General features: G+C 35.2%; 1 protein-coding gene across 6 annotated transcripts in view; it reads left to right on the top strand.

The window, feature by feature from the left end:
* ANKRD12 (ankyrin repeat domain 12) overlaps positions 1-19,547 on the top strand; it is a 109,637-nt gene that overhangs the window by 36,254 nt on the left and 53,836 nt on the right. For 4 of the 6 annotated variants that reach the window (XM_040970543.1, XM_040970544.1, XM_040970545.1 and 1 more), the window contains 4 exons: positions 6,032-6,100; positions 11,664-11,810; positions 15,261-15,461; positions 17,831-17,973. In XM_040970543.1, coding sequence (XP_040826477.1) covers positions 6,032-6,100; positions 11,664-11,810; positions 15,261-15,461; positions 17,831-17,973 — 560 coding nt within the window. The remainder of the gene's footprint in view (positions 1-6,031; positions 6,101-11,663; positions 11,811-15,260; positions 15,462-17,830; positions 17,974-19,547) is intronic. The other 2 variants (XM_040970547.1, XM_040970546.1) reach the window with 1 other exon arrangement.

Raw genomic sequence — 19,547 nt, 5'->3', positions numbered from 1 at the left:
AAAAGAAGTAGTTAATGCATTTTGTATCTAGAAACTTCAAGCTGACTGTTTAAGTGTTAAACTTTTACATACTGGAAATTGGTAGTGGAGTTAGTCAATCCGAATGATTCATGAGACTCTTACACTGCCATTTGATAAGGTGATAATGCTTTGCACTTGAATTAATCATCTCCTGGAACTGCTATATATTTAAGAATTTGTTACACATCTATCATAGTTTTTTACTTGTATGAAATCTTAATAACAAACTGTCTTTAAGAATATTTTACTTCACTCATAGAAAATTAGTAATCACTGTTTCATCTTTATTACGTCCTTCTTAAGCTTGGATGTTTGTTTAAGCAGCTCCCCCTGCTGGTTCTTTCACTGTACGTTAACGGCTGGGTGCCAGGAATCCAGTGGAGATCTGTGTAAGCAGCAGGAACCCCATTCCTTGAGCACTCCTGGCTGGGTGTCATTAGCAGGAAGCTGGAGCTGTACAAGGCTTTCCAGCCGCCTTTGTCATCAATACAGCATGATCTCGATTCTAAACACTCTAAGATACGTGAAGAGTTTGGAAATACCTTGTGCTAAACATAGCTTTAGAAAATACTTAGTTTTTAGTATATGGTTTTAGTAAATACATCTCTTTTTGTATATTGTGTTTTCTTTCAGGTTAAAAATTGTTCTTAAACATCCATGACCTCTTTAAACCTTGAAAGTAACTCTCCCAGTGGTTAAGAAACTACTTGTTTTGTTCATTTACACATATTAGTTTCTTCCAGAAATTTGAAATCTCTTTTTCTGAAACATTCCTCTCCTTGTCATTGAGAAGCTTCAACTAGTACTCTGCCACTGTGCTGATAAAATGATGATTTAGCTGTATGTCACCTAACAATATTTTGGTCAAAATTTTTAAAAAGATGTAATTATTTATCTGAAAGCAGTTAGAGATATCATTCATGCAGTGATTAACTTCCCAAATAGCCGCAGTGGCAATAGCTGGACTAAGCTGAATCCAGGAGCTGGGATCTCCAGCCGGGTCTTCCACGTGGGGCCAAGGCCCCAGACACCTGGCCCTTCTGGTGTTTGCCAGTGCATTACAGATCACTGGATAGCACATGAAGAAGCCAGGACTCAAATGGAAACCAGCCTGACAGGCAGCTCCTTAACTATGCCACAGTGCTGGCCCCACTTTGCTCAACACTTTATGAAGATTATATCACCTGGTAATTTTACAACCACTTGTGTATGTAAGTATATTCTGTGATCACACGATTGAATGGACTAATGACACAGTACTCAGGACGTAGACTTCATTATTACGCAATAACTGTATACACCTTTAGGATTTGACCCTTCTCATACTTCTCTGTCCTGCTTTCAAGTCACTTTGCTAATCATCTTTAAATTATTTACATTAATCAGGTTTTATTTTTTAATAATAGGGATATTGTAGCTAGTTTTACAAAATTTTGAAAAATTCAAAGTGCTAGCATTTTTTAGGAATAAATCGCTGTTCAAAACAGGAATAAATTTTCTTCCCACAAGAGTCTTTGTAATTAAATCAGATAGACTGTTAGTCTTTCATTTCGTTTGAAATTAAAGAGAAGATGTTAATTAGGAAGGTATGAATTTTAGATATAAGCTAATTCATATTTTAATAATTGGATTATGTATTTACCCCACTACATTTTTTCTACTGTGTGAATTTAATGTTGCAGTTCTCTCACCACATCTTGATTTTGATTTTTTTTTTTTTTGGCTGACTTATTTGAAAGACACAGAGGAGAGATCTTCCATCCACCAGTCCGCTCTCCAAATGGCCATAATCACCAAGGCTGGGCCAAGATGGAGCAGGAGCCAGAACTCCAGCTGAGTCTCCTTCATAGCTAACAGGGACCCAGGAGTTTGAGGCACTTTCCACTTTCTTCTCAGACACATTAAAAAACATCTAGATCAGAAGTAGGGCAACCAGGACTTAAATTGGCATTTAGCTACTGGGCTGGCATTGCAAGCAAGTGCTAAACTGACCCTAACTTTCTCCCTGTAAGACCAGTTTATAATAAACTTTTATTTTCCTTTTAGGAAAAGTCACATGCTGTCATCAAGCAAACTTTTGATGAATTTTTTTTAAAACATTTATTTTGTTTTTATTAGAAGGGCAAGATATACAGAGAGGAGAGACAGACAGGAAGATATTCTATCCAATGACTCACTCCTCAGGTGGCCACAACGGCCAGAGTTATACCAATACAAAGCCAGGAGCCCGGAGCCATTGCCAGGTCTCCCACATGGGTGCAGGGTTCCAAGGCTTTGGGCCGGCCTCCACTGCTTTCCCAGGCCACAAGCAGGGTGCTGCATGGAAAGAGGGGCTGCCAATATTAGAACTGATCTCCATATGGGATCCCAACACATGCAAGGCGAGGATTTTAGCCACTAGGCTACCATGCTGGGCTCAATCTTGATGAGTTTAAAATACATATGGGGAAATTGTGTGTAGAGCAATTTCCAGAAAATTGTGGAAATACATATAATGAAAGGTTATGCATAGATTTTTAAATTTTTGTATCAAAAATAAGCTTATCTTTTCATGTTTCCATAAACTTTTTGAAGTAGCTTTGTGTTACGATTTTGAAAATCTGAAAAAAATGTGATAATCTGGATTTATAAATTTTGGTAAATAATAGAGCAAGACAGTTTCAGGGACTGCACATAATCAGTATATATTAATAAGAATTTTTCCAGATCCAAAGCAGAACACAATGTTTATGATCTGTTTTTTTTTTATTACTTTTCATAGTTCAAAAAATGAAGTCAGACTGAAGATACTATTAAATTATATAAGATCTTTCTCTCTGTCTCTACTTATCTTTGTAAATTTGCCTTTCCATTGAAATAAATAGTAAAATTAATCAATTAAAATAGGAAAGATGAGATTTGATTATTGAAATATAAGGAATTATTTCACTGTTGAAACTAAGCCTAACCCTCATGGATATATTTTGAGTTCAGAGCAAAATACAAATATTACAAACTCTGAATTGATCAAAACAGAACAAGGAATGAAGAATATGAAGTAAACATTGACATCTCTCATAGCAAGGGATTAGCTGATGCTGTACAATCTGAAATATGTGTTTTGAAAAATGACTACTTCTTGCAATTTAGATAATATTTTGGTATATGGTATCTGATAGAGAATTTGTAATTCCTTTAGATTGTTTACTTTTTGGGTTTAGTTAAAATTGAATTAATCTTAAAACTTGTTTAAAAGTGATTTCTGTATTTTTTTCTCAATTATTACATTTTTTGGTCTCTTTCTACTAGTTTGTCTTTACAATTATTTAGGCAGGTGCTTGGAATAATGCTCACCGGAATAACGCTTTATTTCTAGGTTTTGAGATATTTGTTATTTTCTCCTTTCTATTTTATATATGACTTGGATTTTTGGAGTAAGTGACAAATGTGGATACTTTAAAAAGTTTATGAAAATGAAATTACAAGATGTTTTACCAGACAGGCATTGGGTAAACTGGTTAAGACATTCTTTGAAACACCCACATCCTATCCTGGAATGTCTGGGCTCAAGTCTTGTCTCTGCTTCTTCAGCTTCCTACTAATGCTGCTACCCTGGATGGCAAATGGTGGCTCAAGCGTGTGAGTCCCTGCCATCAATTGCTCAAACTCTGATTAAGTTCTAGACTCTGGACTTTTGTCTGTTCCAGTCCCAATGGTTTGCAGCAGTTTACAATTTGGAAGTGAATGAATAAATGGAAGATGGTTCTCTTTGCCTTTGAGTAAATAAAAATGAATTTTGAGTTTAAATAAAGTTTATTTTAGAATAAAACTCTTTAACTGAATGCATAATTTTTGGCAAGATGCATTCTCTTGAGCTTTTTCAAGACTTCTTTATATATTCTCTACAACAATCTTTTTCCCAGTAGGTTTTCAAATCCTTGTCCAAGGAAGACCCCCTAGGCTCCAAAATAATCAAGTGAATCAGGGCCTCTTATTCTTTGTTTTAAGAGACCCTAGTATAATTTCAGTTTTTAGTTTTCAATAATTTGATGCTGCTTTTCTAAAAGATAACATCCTAGAAAAGTCAGTGCTTGAGTATACCAATACAATTTGAGAAGATAACAACATAATTTGAGGTCGTTCCTGAGTCCTCATAGCTGCGTTGTTCATTCCGAATTACTTTATTTCAGCATTTTTCCATCCTGTCTGCTTATCGTCATTCTGGTGATTATCCCATGTTGTCTTACTTACCCTGTCAAAGATTTACTGTGAAGCCAATTTATGCAGTGATTCATTCCATACATAGGGTCCTGGTGTTGGAAGGGTAAAGATTTCTATGGCTCTTGATATTTCTTTAACATAATGATATCTAGTGATAAAGCCTTCAGCAGTATAGGAATGTGCTCTAACCTCCAGTAACACGGGAGGACATGTCTCTCTTTAGGGTTAATAGATGACACCTTCTGTAGAGGTTTTCATTTAGGTTTGTATTAGAAAAACTTTCATTTTTTTAAATAGTTCCCCTCTTACAAACATTTATTTGTTTATTAATATCCTCTTTTTACATTTTTAGATTCCATGGTTTATAGATACTGAGGTGTGAGAAAATTAAGGCACAAAGTGACTTATTCCAGAATCCTCAGTAACAGTTACAGGGCATGTGGAAATTTAATAAACTGAATATTTTCTGCTAGCCAACCTTATGTTTACCTATGACAACTTACGTTTTACAGAATAAGGCTCTGTAGAATACATACTCAAATTCTAAGCATACTTACTTGGAAAAAAAGCCAAAGAGTGCAATTGATGTGGATTGGTTACTTCCAAAGGAAGATTTAGATAAACTGTTAAACTGCTTTCTTTTTCTTAGTGAATATAATTGGAAGTTCACTTTATCCATTGTACCCTAACTTGTCAAAATAATATGCTCTGCTTTTAGTAGTCTGTTTAATCCAATGGAAATAACTGGTCGCTCTGCTGTTGTTTTCCTTCACCATATAATGGAGGCCATTTTGAATTTTCTACTTTTCTCTATGTGAGGTTTCAAATACTGTGTTTTGTGGAATTTTTGCTACTGATTTAATGAGTTAAGTTTTGAAATAAAAATGGTCAGTGAAAGTCTTATTATTCAGCTTATTTGCTCAGCTTAAAATTGGTTTAGGTGTTGCAATGTTAATGATCTCCCTTTCAGTCATGAACTTGCAGAATTTCTGAGTTTAAAGTTTAAGACGTATAAGATTACCAGTTCTATGTTGGTTTTTCTCTAACATTTGGTTATTTACACATAACTGAAATAAAAAGTATTGCCTATAAAGAGGATCCTGAGAAAGTACTGTATCAATAAATTGAGCATTTGAAGATCAGAATAAAACTGTGACCCTGAAATGACATATTGTTTGTAAGTAAAAATATCTGCTCTATGTTACTGCCTAAGTTCATTCTTCATTTTTTTGTCTTTCTATCTTGAACTGTTAGGCAGACTTCTCATGTATCTCACATAATAAACTTTGTTTTGATTTAGGATGGTAAGAAGTTTTCACTAGTGATTACTATTGATTCACGCCACTTGAAGGATATGCAATTTATAGAAAGATCTATGGTCGAGGATGCTATTACAGTCTGAAGAGGAGGAGTTGTGGCACTCATAAAGTGAAAATAATAATTCAAGTTTTTAAAAACTATCTCCTAAGCAGAAAACCAGTGCTAGAGTGCTGCCTCTGTTAGCATTATTTGGAAGTTGAAACAGATTATATCAAAACAGATGGTGTGTTTTAGTACCAGCATCACTAATGTCTACTGTGGAAACTGGTTGAATTTCTCAACTTTAAGATATTCCAATTGAAGAAACTGAAGTCTTCGATATTGGCCAAACCTATATTTTAAATGTACTTTTAGCTTCACTTTAAAAAGTAGTCTTTTGGGAAAACAATGACAGATCATTGACTATTTGGTAGTCTTTTGAAAAATGTTGGTTTGTTGCAATTCCCTTCGTGTGCCTTTTCCTTTTCTCCTGTCTCTTCTCATTCTGTAGATTCAGACCCAGGACATACAAGTGAAAATTGGGGGGAGAGACTTATATCTTCTTACAGGACATATTCAGGTAATTAGATTATCAGGTCTTCCTGTTTAGTCAGTGGTTTCTGTCACATTTACAATTGTACTATTATTTATTTTCAAACAAGTTTATGGATCTCTTCCGTTGAATAAATGAGCTGTATGAGTGATCCCAAATTTTCCAGTTTTCTGAGATATACCAAGTGAGTAGCATCACATGCTTTATGTGAACATTATAAGCAGGGCTGCTGTATGCTTTGCTTGGGTTTTGAACAGAAGATTTGAATTTTTATTTATTAAATGCGTTAAAATGCAAGGTTCCTTGGAGAAAGGCCTTTATTATCAACTGCATTGGAATGTTTTTAGCCATGATACAACTAATCATATACTACTGGTTCTTAATTGTTCCAGAAAATAATACAAGAGAATATGTAAATAACTCCCATGGCTGGAAACTAATTAGTTAAGTGGGTTTTTTTGGTTTGTTTAAATTAGTGTGACATTCTTATGCCTGAACTTTTTGTCTCTGGGTGTCTGAGTGCCCATTTTACAGCATATGATATTTCATTATTATTAAAAGTAACTTCCTTTTTCTGAGTTTTTTATTTTATTAATGTGTAATGATGCTATTAGGATCAAATAGTCATATTTAAAATTACCCTTGAAGTTGTTGCTTAGGCTGATAAGTCAGTAGTTCCTGTTTAACAAGTTTTGTTGAGGGGAGCATATTTACAGTCACTTTCTTAGGAATCAAGTATATTTCCCTAAATGATGACATCTAAATACCAGGGAAGATCTAAAGGAGCTGTATGTGAAGCTCATGATCTGAATATCACCGCAGGAAGTCACAATGCAGATACAAAACTGTTAACAGATTCATATAGATACTTTAGAAGCACAGAGTAACGGTACTTTTCCTTCTTCGGAGTCATGATTGAATCACTGCATTTGAGTAGTAGTTCCATTGACTTATTCCTTACATAGTGGCTGCTATGTGGAAAATGCATTTTCTTTGATTTTTGGGAGATTTATGAACTAGGTGTTCCCTAAGAAAAGCAAATTTGTCTCTTCTTAAGATACTCTCTACATATGATTGAGAAAAACTAAGATTTAACTTTTGATTTATTCCATCAAGTCCTGAAAAAGCATTAATTTTCAGGAGTTTAGAACTGGGACACCTTTGTGGTTTTGAAGATTCTCTGGATCTTGAAAGAAGAGTGGATTGATAGAAAGTCCCCCACCCCCACCCCACCACTGCCCTGGTATCTACCCCCTCCTCTTTCCTATTTCCCTCTTCCCTCTTCTCTATCTCTCTCTCTTTCTCTCCATTTCTCTCTCATTTTTGCTCTAGATAATCTTAGATTAACTTCTTTATCTTCCCCCTAAAATCTCTAGGCTGGCTGAGTGGACTTAAACAAATCTACAGTAGTTTATACTAAGTGAGCTCCTGGTTTAAGTTTTGCTCTTTTAGGATAATAAACTGCATATTTTAATTATTGAAACTTAAATAAATTTTTCAAGCATAGTGCTTTATGAGGAGGCTTCAGAAATTTTGTAGCAAAAGAAACTGATAGAGAACGGTTAGTGCAGAAAATTTTGAATCTTGTTTTTTTATTAGTTTTGAATCATGTTCTATTGTTACTGTGTATTTCTATGAACTTTTTGAAAGACCCATCATATTTTTTACTTACAATAGATCAAAGGGAGCAGATTCATTACAGGATAGATCCCAAATCAAAGTCTTGTGACTGCTTTGAACGTGAGAAGCTGTATTTTGAGTTGTAATTGGTGTGGCTGTCTGGCACCAGCTGCCTTCTTCAGCTGCTGTTCACTACCTTCCTGGTCTACCTCATGCAGAACATGAATTCACATGAATTTCCATAGTAACAAAACACGATTACTGTTATAGGTTAGCATATGATTTGAATTTTTGTTCAAATAGTAAGACTGTGCACACAATATGTTTATTCTTGCCCACAATGTAATAAATCTTTAATCAATTGGCAGCATAAAATTCTAATAATGAATGTCTGTATCTCTTTTGTAATATGAGTGTATATATTTTATCACTTCAGTGTCATCTTTTTTACACATTATATTAAAAGTCTGTTTAAAAATCACTTGTCAAATAGAAAACAAAAGGCAAAATCTTATACAATATTTTAAGGATAGATACAAAGTTTTGTTCCTGCAATTACTAGTTTTTACTTATTTTCAGTGAAAAATCTTTAATCTTCTATAAAACTTTTATAATGTTATTTTATGAGAAAAATATATTCATGACACAGCTTTGCTATTCAAATGTAAAGCCACTAGACATTAATAAAAATTATGGTATCTCATTAAATACTAGGGAACCAAGAGATACAGAGTTTGTTTTACAGAAAAAAAATGTCCATTTCAAAAGATAAAGATATCTCCAAAGACCTGCTTCCTACTTTGTAATAAATGTAGTAGTAAGTTAGCTTAAATACCATATTGAGATTAGATCTATACTAAATGGAACCATTAATGATAAAATATGAAATGTAAAAATGGAGTAACGGTGAAAATGATATATTAGAAATATTTAAAATTTGATTTAGATATGTCTTACACAATTTTGGTTCATTTAAAAAATATTAAACAGGGCCTGGCGCGGTGGCACAGTGGTTAAGGTCCTCGCCTTGCACGCCCGGGATCCCATATGGGCGCCGGTTCTATCCTGGCAGCCCCACTTCCCTTCCAGCTCCCTGCCTGTGGCCTGGGAAAGCAGTCAAGGACGGCCCAAAGCTTTGGGACCCTGCACCCTCGTGGGAGACCCGAAAGAGGCTCCTGGCTTCGGATTGGCATAGCATATGCCGTTGCGCTCACTTGGGGAGTGAATCATCGGACGGAAGATCTTCCTCTCTGTCTCTCCTCTCTGTATATCCGTCTTTCCAATAAAAAAATAATAATAAAAATAAAATAAAATAAAAAATATTAAACAAAATGGAAATATTAGACACCCTTGAATTTTGAATGGATTTTAGGCAGTGGAGTTTAAATGTTAGTACCTTTTAATGGACTACATTTTATCCTAGTCAACTGAAGTACCATACTTGAAGAATTATTAATTTAGTTTTTTTATAACTATTAATATGAGATTTCAGCTTGCTCTGTGAAATTTGCTAGATTAACAAATGTGTATCTGTTAGCATGTTCTAGCTGATGGCCACATGTGCTTGTAAAAGGCAAACACTGTATTGACTATTAAACTTTCCTTTCTCCCACTAAATGTTTGATGCTTAAAAAAAAATTCTTTGTATTTATTTGAAGGGCAGAGCTACAGGGAAAAGGAAAGAGAGAGAGTGCTCTTCCATTTGTTGGTTCATTCCCAAAATGGTTGCAGCATCAGGCTTATGACTTCAGCCCTGCCCAAACCAGTTTATTTTTGAGCATTTGAGAAATAAAACAGCAGATGAAGACTTTTGTGTCTGTTTTTCAAATAAAAAGAAACAAAAATATTTTTAAAAGAGTATGTAGGAGAAGTTCTCAGGAAAAAGCTAAAGTCAGAAGCCTGGAGATCCATCCAGATTTCCCACGTGGGAGCAGTGGCCCAGGTACATGGGCCATCTTCCGCTGCCTTCCCAGACCATTAACAGGGAGCTAGATCATAAATTCATCAGCCAGGACTTAAAACTATTGCCCACACGAGATGCCAACATTGCAGGCAACAACTTGATTTGCTGTACTTCAGGACCTGGGCCCTAATGTTTGCTATTTTTATTTTTTTTAACTTAAAGTTTTTTTATTCTTGCATTTTTTTAACTTAACCTTTTTCAGACTCAGTTCCTATTTTTAATTATATTTATTTTACTTATTTTGTAGCCACTCTCTACATGTGCTGTCAAGCGTGGATCAGGAAGTTCTATCTTTTTTTCCATAAGGTTTCCTAACAAATAGATGCCTAGATGGGTTGATAGGCAGACCTCCACGTTAGCTTGCCCAGACACCATTAACTCCAGAGAAGTTCTCAAGCAAAACAGACATTCATATCTCCTACCCATGGAATCTAAGTCAGGGTTAGTTCTCTGGCAGTTAATGGGAGGTAGCTGCATTACCAAAGAATTTCCCAAATTAGCTAATTATAAGTGCTTTGTGATAAATAAAATCTCCTAAAGTTCTTGGAAAGTTTTGGATTTTCAAAGATTCTGTGAACCCAGCTACACAGAAGCTTTAATTCTCATTTTCAGCTTTACATATTGTCCTGTGACAAGAATAAAAGGATTTGTTGCTTATTTTCAGTAATTATTTAGTACAGTGAGACATGGTAGGCTTCATAGAAGATTGTATAAAGTGTTGCTGTCATTATGAGAGTCATTTGAATCTGCATTAGTATATAGACTTTAACAGTAATGAATAAAATCAGAGTAAAAGAGAAGTTTCAAAGATGTAATATGGTCTACTCCGTGTCCATGCATTTAACTAATCGTGGATGGAAAAATTTTGAAAAAAATATTGCCTTGGTAAGTGAACATGTGCAGATTTTTTTCTTATTATTCCCTAGACAAAACTGTAGACAAATTATTTATGTAGCTTTGCATAATGTTAGATTTGTAAGAGATCCAGAGTTGATAAAAGGCTTATGGGAAGGATATATGTAGGTTATATGCAGATGCTACACACTTTTTTTATAATTTTATTATTATTTTAATTACATTATATTATGTGACACAGTTCTATATAGGCACTGGGATTCCCCCCACCCTTCTCCTAACCCTCCCCCCATGGTGGGTTCCTCCCCCACCGTTGCGTAACCACAGTTCAAGTATAGTTGAGATTCCTTCTTGCAAGCATACACCAAGCATAGAGTCCAGCATCTTATTGTCCGGTCAAGTTCAGCAGCTTCTTGGGGAGACCCTCCCCAGTCCGAAGGCAGAGCCAACAAAGCAAAATCCCGGTCAATTAAAAGCCCCAACATAACATCAGCAACAATTAATAACGTTAAGAGATAAATTGACACAGTATTGAGCAACCGATATGTCAAAATTGGATGCAAGGCCTTAACAACTTTCTGTGACTATTTCAATGACATTTCAACAATTGAGGTGCGAAACAGTTTTAGGAAGGGTGTGCAGAGAAATCTTCCATACCTTGGTGAGGAGTACTTAATCCCCGTGTCCTACCTAGTAAGGTGTGTGTGAGTACATGCTGACCAAGCCTTCCTTGTTGTTCTCTGCCTATCCATTCCAGTTTGTGAGTGTGCGTGTGTGTGTGTGAGGACTTGAGTATGCATCGGTTTTGGTATCTTGAGAGAGTGGAAGGGTGTGTTGGAACAAATTTCCTGTGGCTATCAAGGGATGACTACTAAGGAATACATGAAACATTATTGAAGAAGTTACGTTTTAATAGAACAGATCAGTACAATATAGATTTTACTTGAATAAGTTTCCAAATACTAATTTTCTGAATTAAGAGTGTTTTATGCATTCAAGAAGAATATTGCTTTATGCTGATATATATCTAGGACTAGCTCATTTTATACATAATCCTTATACATGGATAGTAAATGTGAATAAAATTGCCTTTGCTTCTGAGTACCTACATACATTTGTTTAAAGTTCTTATGTGTTTTATAATAATTTCAGAGAAAGAAGGTCCCGAAAAGAAGAAAACAAAAAAGGAAGCTGGAAATAAGAAATCTACACCAGTTAGCATCCTTTTTGGTTACCCACTCTCTGAGAGGAAGCAGATGGCACTTCTTATGCAGATGACGGCGAGAGACAACAGTCCAGGTGACACCTGCCAACATTGATTTAACGTGTTTGAATTTTTCCCAAGCAGCCTTGTTTTCATGGTTATTTTTGACTACTTTTAATTTTTTGATTCTTTCTTGGATTTAGTCCGTTACCTATAACATCTGTTCATCGTTGAATGATTATTTATGTAGCAAGTGTGTGTCATCTATATCATCCACTGGATTACAAGCCATGCAAGAATAAGAATCTTTGCACTTAATACTTAGTGGACATTCAGTAAATACTTGTTCGTTAAAGCATTGAACCTAGCTATGCATTCTGACAACTAAAAATATTAAAAATTTTGAAGTATATAGTTGACTAATACGAGGAAATAAATCATTTTTGTATGGAGAAAAGATTTCTTTTGGCTGAATTCAAAGACTTTATGTATTTCTGGGGAATGCAACACAACTTGATGAAATTTATTGAAAAGAAATATTTTTCCTGGAAATTTCTCCTACATACTCTTTTAAAAATATTTTTGTTTCTTTTTATTTGAAAAACAGACACAAAAGTCTTCATCTGTTGTTTTATTTCTCAAATGCTCAAAAATAAACTGGTTTGGGCAGGGCTGAAACCTCATTCTGAGCTCCCATTTAGGTGGGGGGGGGGGGGGCTCGCGCAAGTGAGTCACCAGCTGCTGACCCCTAGGATAACGTGAGCGGGAAGGTGGAAGCAGAGCAGAGCTGGGCCTGGAGACCAGACAGTAAGACGCTTGTATTACCGAATTAGTGAATCATACACCTGTCCCTGATACTGACTCTCAGTGGAAAACAGTTAAATTTTAAGAGTTTTGAGTTTCATGGTGTCAAGCAGAGTATGAGCTTATCTAATTTTTCAGTTCTAAAAACATTTTAGATTATCTTAAATGAATTAAGTCAGGCAGGAAGATAAATACTGCATATTCTCCCTCATGTGAAAACTAAAGAAACCAGTTGATCTGAATAGTGATTGCTAGAGGTTAGCAGCTGTGGGGGAGAGGAGGGATTGTGATCGGGGTAATGGGAATACAAATGGTTAATGTCCCACCACACAGTAGGCTGACAGTAAATACGATAGCTTAATATATGAGGATACTTCAAAAAGCTCATGGGAAGAGACAATTTCAGGGACCAGCACTGTGGCTTCACACGTTTGTGGCATTGGCACCTCAAAAGGACGCCAGTTTGTGTCCTGGCTGCTCCGTTTCCCACCCAGCTCCTTGCTTGTGACCTGAAAAGGCCACAGAGGATGGCTCGGGCCCTTGGGTTGGGTCCCTGACCGTTTGTGGGATGAATTAACAGGTGAAAGTTCCTTTCTGTAAATCTGCCTTTCAAATAAAAATAGATGAGTCTTTTTTTAAAAAGTTAACTTATTTTGGAGCAAGCACATTTTGAAAAGTATGTGTTATTTTTTCTTAATATATACTGTGAACTTTTTGAATACTCACACTTTATGAAGAGAGGAGCTCAAAGGCTGCAAATAAATGATAAAGACACGAAAATGCTAATTTTTGTGATTTGATCAGTGGGTGTTGAGATATCACTTGTACCCCATAAATATATATATTCATATATATATTATATATACTTGTTACGAGTTGATTTTTACAAGGATAAAATTCCTATGATACAAAAATTCCTTTTAAATTATTGTTGAGGGTCTCCTTTTTTTGTTTTTTGTTTTTGTTTCTGTTTTTAATTTAAACTCTTCTACCTACTGGTTTATTCCCAAATGGCCACAACAACCAGAGCTAGGCCAATGCAAAGCCAGGAACCAGGAGATTCTTTTGGGACTCCCAAGTGGGTACCAGGGCCCAAGTATTTGAGCCATATTTCACTGTTTTTTCCCAAGCATATTAGTACTAAACTGGGTCAGAAGTGGAGCAGCTGAGACTTGAGCCATCGCTCCTATGGGATGCCAGCACCACAGGTGGAGGCTTAATATACGTGCCATGGCACTGGTTCCTGAGGGCCTCCTTTTTAAAGCAGAATATTTTGTTTTGATTTCTCCCACCTTTTCTACCTCCAGCTTGGTGAAGACTGACCAAATTAAAGGTATTTTTACAGAGCTAAAACAAAAAATTTTAACCGGCAAAAATGGCTGAGATTAGTGTTTTTTCTAATACTTAAAACACTACTTGGAATACATCAAATATGATGTATCTTGGGTTCAGTTCCCACTCTTGATTCCAGCTTCCTGCTGATGTGTTATCTTTGGAGATGTCAGGAGGTAACTCAACAATCTGGGTCCCTGCCATTCATATGGGAGACTGAGGTTGAGTTTCTGGATTCAGCCCCCCGCCAGCAGTGAGGAGTACAGCAGCAAATAAGGGTATTCATTCTTGTTATTGCTTCCCCTGAGTGTGATTATGTCCCTGTCTTTCTGCTTAGGCTTCAAACAAAATTTTACTTGCATTTATGTATAGAGTACCATGTAGTGTTTCACTACATGTAGATATATTGTCTAATGTCCAAGCATTAGACATTAGATGCAGTATCTCTTCAGGATAGACTGATCTTTCCCCTCAAATACTTAACATTTCCTTATGGTGAGAACACTCAAAACGTTTTTTTATATGTTTGTGTTTGAAGATAAATAAACAGTGCATTATTGTCTGTGGTCACTTTAATAAACAGTGCAACACTAAAACTTTTTCGGCTTGTCGGACTACAGTTTCATACACATTAATCAATCATATCCCATCTTTTCCTCCTTTCTACTTTCCCCACCTTCTGGTAACCATTATTTAATTTTTAACTTGTATGAAATCAGCTTAAACTTTTGAGGGAGACAGTGCAGGCCTTAATGTTTCTGTTTGGCTTATTTCAATTATTGATCGACTGTTATCCTTTTTGTTGCAAGTGACAAGATTTCAACCCTTTTAGAAAATACTTGTATTTGTTTGAGATTCATAGAATGAGAAAGAAATCTATCCATTAGCTGACATCCCCGATACCTGTATTAGCCAGGGATGGGGTTTCTAAGTTTTATAGGCATTTTGCAAGACTGACCTAAAACCATCCATGACTTTAACTTGTGCTTAAAATCTGATGAAAATTCTAATGCTTTGTCTGAGACCGAGATACTTACTCCAGCAATCAGCTTCAGTGTATCTAGGTGTTAGAATGACAGCCCAGTAAAAACATGCTTTTTGGTAGGTAATCAAATTATTCATTCGGCGAACACTTCTATAAAATATCATACTTCATACTTTAATTTTGACCTGATTTTGTGAATTGACAAAGTAACATATTTTATTTGACATGATATTTGACTACCTGAAAGGAAGATTTATTTCATGTATTTGGGTCAATTTATTAATATATAATCCAAGTCAAGTATTGGGTTGTTACGATGGAAAAATCTTCCCTATGTTCCAGGAAATTAGCATATTACCCATAAAAATCTTTAAATAAGTATACAAAATATATAGGCTAGAACTTTGGTTACTTTTTATTACAGATTCTACACCAAATCACCCATCACAAACCACACCAACCCAGAAGAAAACTCCCAGTTCTTCGTCTCGACAAAAAGATAAAGTTAATAAAAGAAATGAACGTGGTGAAACTCCTTTACACATGGCAGCTATTCGAGGAGATGTGAAGCAAGTCAAAGAATTAATAAGTTTAGGGGCAAATGTGAATGTGAAGGATTTTGCAGGTAAGAAGAGATTAATTCCAGACCAATAATCAGAAACTAAATTTTTAAACAGATTTCCTTTTATTGCTGAAAGGAAAGGTTCTACAAGTATTTTTTTATTATAAACCTTTTGGGATGTATACATAAAACTCTGAGCTCTGCTACAATTTGATGTCAGTAATGGTTTAGATTTTTATATATTAATACTTACATTTTAGTTGATGTGTTATGCTATAGAGCTTATTTCAGTTTAGGAATCTATTAATGTGACTTTAAATGTATAATTGTTTCACAGTTCAAATTCTCTGAAGAACATTTATAAATGAACATGAAAAATCTAAGAATTACACTCTTTTCATTTTAATAACTCACATAGCATACCAATGCATTATTACTGTTCAGCCTTCAAACTAAAAGTATGCAGAGAATAATATAGAAATTCCTCTTAACTTCAGAGTACACTGTCCTACCCTCTCTCCTCCATAGAAATAGTAATCATCTGAAGGTTATCCTATCGTGTATTCCCATTATTACATATGTAAGTGAATAGTTGCTAATATATAGGTTTTTGTTTAAAGAGGTGAAATTATTCCATTTATATCATTATGGTTCTGCATACTGCCTGAGGTTTGACAGATTTTCTGTCTGTTTGTGTCTGTATTTGTGTGTATGTGTAACAACATATCTTTCATTTTTAATTGCTGCATTTATATAGGCAGTATGGTAGTGAGCACCCTATGCAAACATCTTTGTGTAGTATTGCAGGGAATTGGAACTGCTAAATCTAAACATTAAAATTTTTTGATGTACAGGCAGATTGCCCACCAGAAAATCCTATGTCAATTGATATTACAATTAGGAATATATGAGAGCCTTTTTTTTTTTTGGTGTTTGTTTTTTTTGTTTATTTGTTTATTTACTAAAACTAAGTGTGTCAACCTAATTATTTCACAATATGACAAGTGAAAGTGAAAAAAATTGTTTGATTTTTTTCATACTCAATAGTAACAGTAGAACATCTTGTTGTCAGATAACTCTTCTGTCTGTTTTCATTTGGCTTTGAAAATTTTTTTTAAAGATTTATTTATTTTTATTGGAAAGTCAGATACACGGAGAGGAGAGACAGAGAAGAAGATTTTCTGTCCGATGATCCACTCCCCAAGTAGCCACAGCAGCCAGACCTGAGCCAATCTGAAGCCAGGAGACCAGAGCTGTATCTCCCATGTGGGTGCAGGGTCCCAAGGCTTTGGGCTGTCCTCCACTGCTTTCCCAGGCCACAAGCAGGGAGCTGGATGGGAAGCAGGACTGCCGGGTTTAGAACCTGTGTCCGTATGGGATCCTGGCACCTTCAAGGTGAGGACTTTAGCTGCTAGGCTACCCCACTGGGCCCAAGTCTTAGCAACTGAAAGATTCTTAAGAGAGCCCTCAGGTAACCTATTTTCACTATTGACACATCTGAGTTTGATTTCTGTATTTGGGGTGAATGGGGACAGCAATGATATGCAGTATGCTTTAGCGAATAGGTCTTAATATTGCTTGTCAAAAGCCTTGAAAACAGTTTCACTTTGAGAGTTTCACTCCTAAGGATTTGTGTTAAATATTTGTCATTGTTTATAGGTAGACTTAATTGTAAGGATCATCTTGTAGTATTGTTTTTAATATTGAAAACTAGCAGTCCTCCAAATCCTTGCTGATAGGAACTTGTTGAAATAAATGATGGTGTATTTGATGAGCAGATACCATCCTGTAGAATAAGAACAGTGATATAAGGAGTCACTTAAGCTTGATACAGTGGAAGAAATAAGTTAAACATTTTTCTAACTATAGGGGAAAACTAGTAGGTATGCTGGATTTTTAAAATTGTTAAATCCAATTTATTTATTTATTTATTTATTTGTACTTTTAGTGGTTTCTAATAGCTTTTTGTGAACATGTGACCTTTTATTATTAAAGCTATTATTATTAGTTATAGTTAAAATGACTATAAAGAATGATTTTTTTAAAACAGGAGAAAACCCTTCTGTTACTGAATAAAACCATTGTGTACTGACAGACTCCAAACAAGCTTATTTATATTTTGCCTCCTTTTTTTTTTGTTATTTTTCTCTTTTATTCAGATGATTGTTAAAACTAGTGTGCATTTGATGCTGAGAATGAATACTTAATACGTTGGTGATATAAGTTTTCCCCAATGGAAATGATCTGTTGAATAAACTTTGTTTAAATGATTATTCTTAGGTGTTTGTATTAAAAAATTTCTTTATTCCTTTTTGCCTTTGCACTATGTGCAGTGCAGAGTTGATACGTCACACATAGGAATATACCTGAAAAGCCTTTGTCTTAGAATTAGTGCTTGGGAACCATGTGTTAAGTTGATGTTCTAACTCTAGGTTGGACACCATTGCATGAAGCCTGCAATGTTGGATATTATGATGTGGCTAAAGTACTGATAGCAGCTGGAGCAGATGTTAACACACAAGGGTTAGATGATGACACTCCACTCCATGATTCTGCCAGTAGTGGGCACAGAGATGTAAGTATAATAAAGAAAATAATCTAAATTGCATATTATCAAATACAAATTCAAGGAATGGGTGTTTTTATAGCTTTGCAGTTGAGACACTGATCAAGTTACCTTACTTTAGTGTCACAGGTAACAGCTTTATCTGCTTCATCGTAGTGCTGGTCCTGCTGACTGTCTTTTAAAACATGTTATTGTGGTTGATATAAAAATGAAATTTAGAGGCAGTTTAGATATGGGTCAGTTTTGGCCTGCCTCGTTTACTAGCAGTATGTTCTTAATCAAATTACTGTTCTTCTCTGAATATCTGTTTCTTCATCGTTATTCCATATATAACACCTATTTAAAGAGCATGTTTGAAGGAAAAATTGATGCCGTACATCAAACAAACCTTGAAATCTATTATAGACATATCAAAGGTAAAAGATAAAAAGATGTTACTTTTTCAAATCTACCAAACTATTTTAGAAATAAAAATAGAGAAATTGTGATGTTTTTCTTATTTACGTGCTTTTATAAGTTATGTTTACATGTTCCTCACTAAAGAAATTCTAATGCTGAATAACAATATATGTACATACTATTTTTCCTAAATTTTCCTTGCTTAACACCAGAGCATTCTTTCCTTTAAGTGTGTGCCTAGTTGTGTGGTGGTGCTTCCTTGTACTGGCTTACTCCAGTGTAGTTTACTCTTATTTCCTGCATTCCATTGAACACCATGCGTGAAGGTGTTTTGTGGTGGCTTCTGTTGCTGACTGGGGAACTACTTGTCAGATAAATGCCCTGATTTGGTGTGGATAGGAGGAAGAGAGAGCAAATTGATTAATAGATGGGATGGGGTGACGATAGGAAGAATGTCAAAGTTCCGATTAAACATTAGACATTACAAGATATGTGGACTTTTTTTCTTTTCTTTTTGAAATTATCAGAAACTGATTTTTGGCTCTGATATTTTAAACATGTGCTTTTTATTCTGTAAGTAAAGTCTTATTGAAGATGAATAATTTTCCTTTATTTTATAGAAATGTTTTCTTAAATAAGAAATGTTTTCTTTAAATAAGTATGCCTTCTAAATAAAACATTCTTTGACTATAAGTTTCTGAACATTACAGAGGTGCAGAATATTTCCAGAAGTGACCTTTGAGCTCATGTTCTCACAAAGACTGCAATAACATTTCTAGTTTTTCCAGAGGAAGACTGGCATGCTGTTTTCAAGAGCCCTTTGCTTTTCCTCCCACCAACATGCCTCAGATAGTAGGAGGCACAATTCAAATGCTACTGAGAGCTGTTTTCTCCCTGTTATTCACTTCTGCCTGAGGAGGAGGAGGGAAATAATGAGAACTACCAGAAACTGCATTTCTGAAGAGCTGCTCTGTCTTCTGAGCCTCTAACAGAGAGTTGCATTTCTTTTCACTTGGTACTGGTGACAACTGCCTTAACCATCCAGAAAGTATTACTAAGCAAGGAGGGTCAGGAAAATAAATTCTGTGCCCAAGTCTGAATCATTTAGATCAAGAGAATGAATATAACTTTTCTTACAACCTGATTTTTTGCAAGTGTGCAAGTACCTCATCATACCCATTTTT

The sequence above is a fragment of the Ochotona curzoniae genome, unplaced genomic scaffold (assembly GCF_017591425.1).
Source record: "Ochotona curzoniae isolate NIBS_2020 unplaced genomic scaffold, NIBS_Ocur_1.0 scaffold_4812, whole genome shotgun sequence".
Lineage (NCBI taxonomy): Eukaryota > Metazoa > Chordata > Mammalia > Lagomorpha > Ochotonidae > Ochotona > Ochotona curzoniae.
This window is presented reverse-complemented; position numbering and strand designations above follow the sequence as displayed.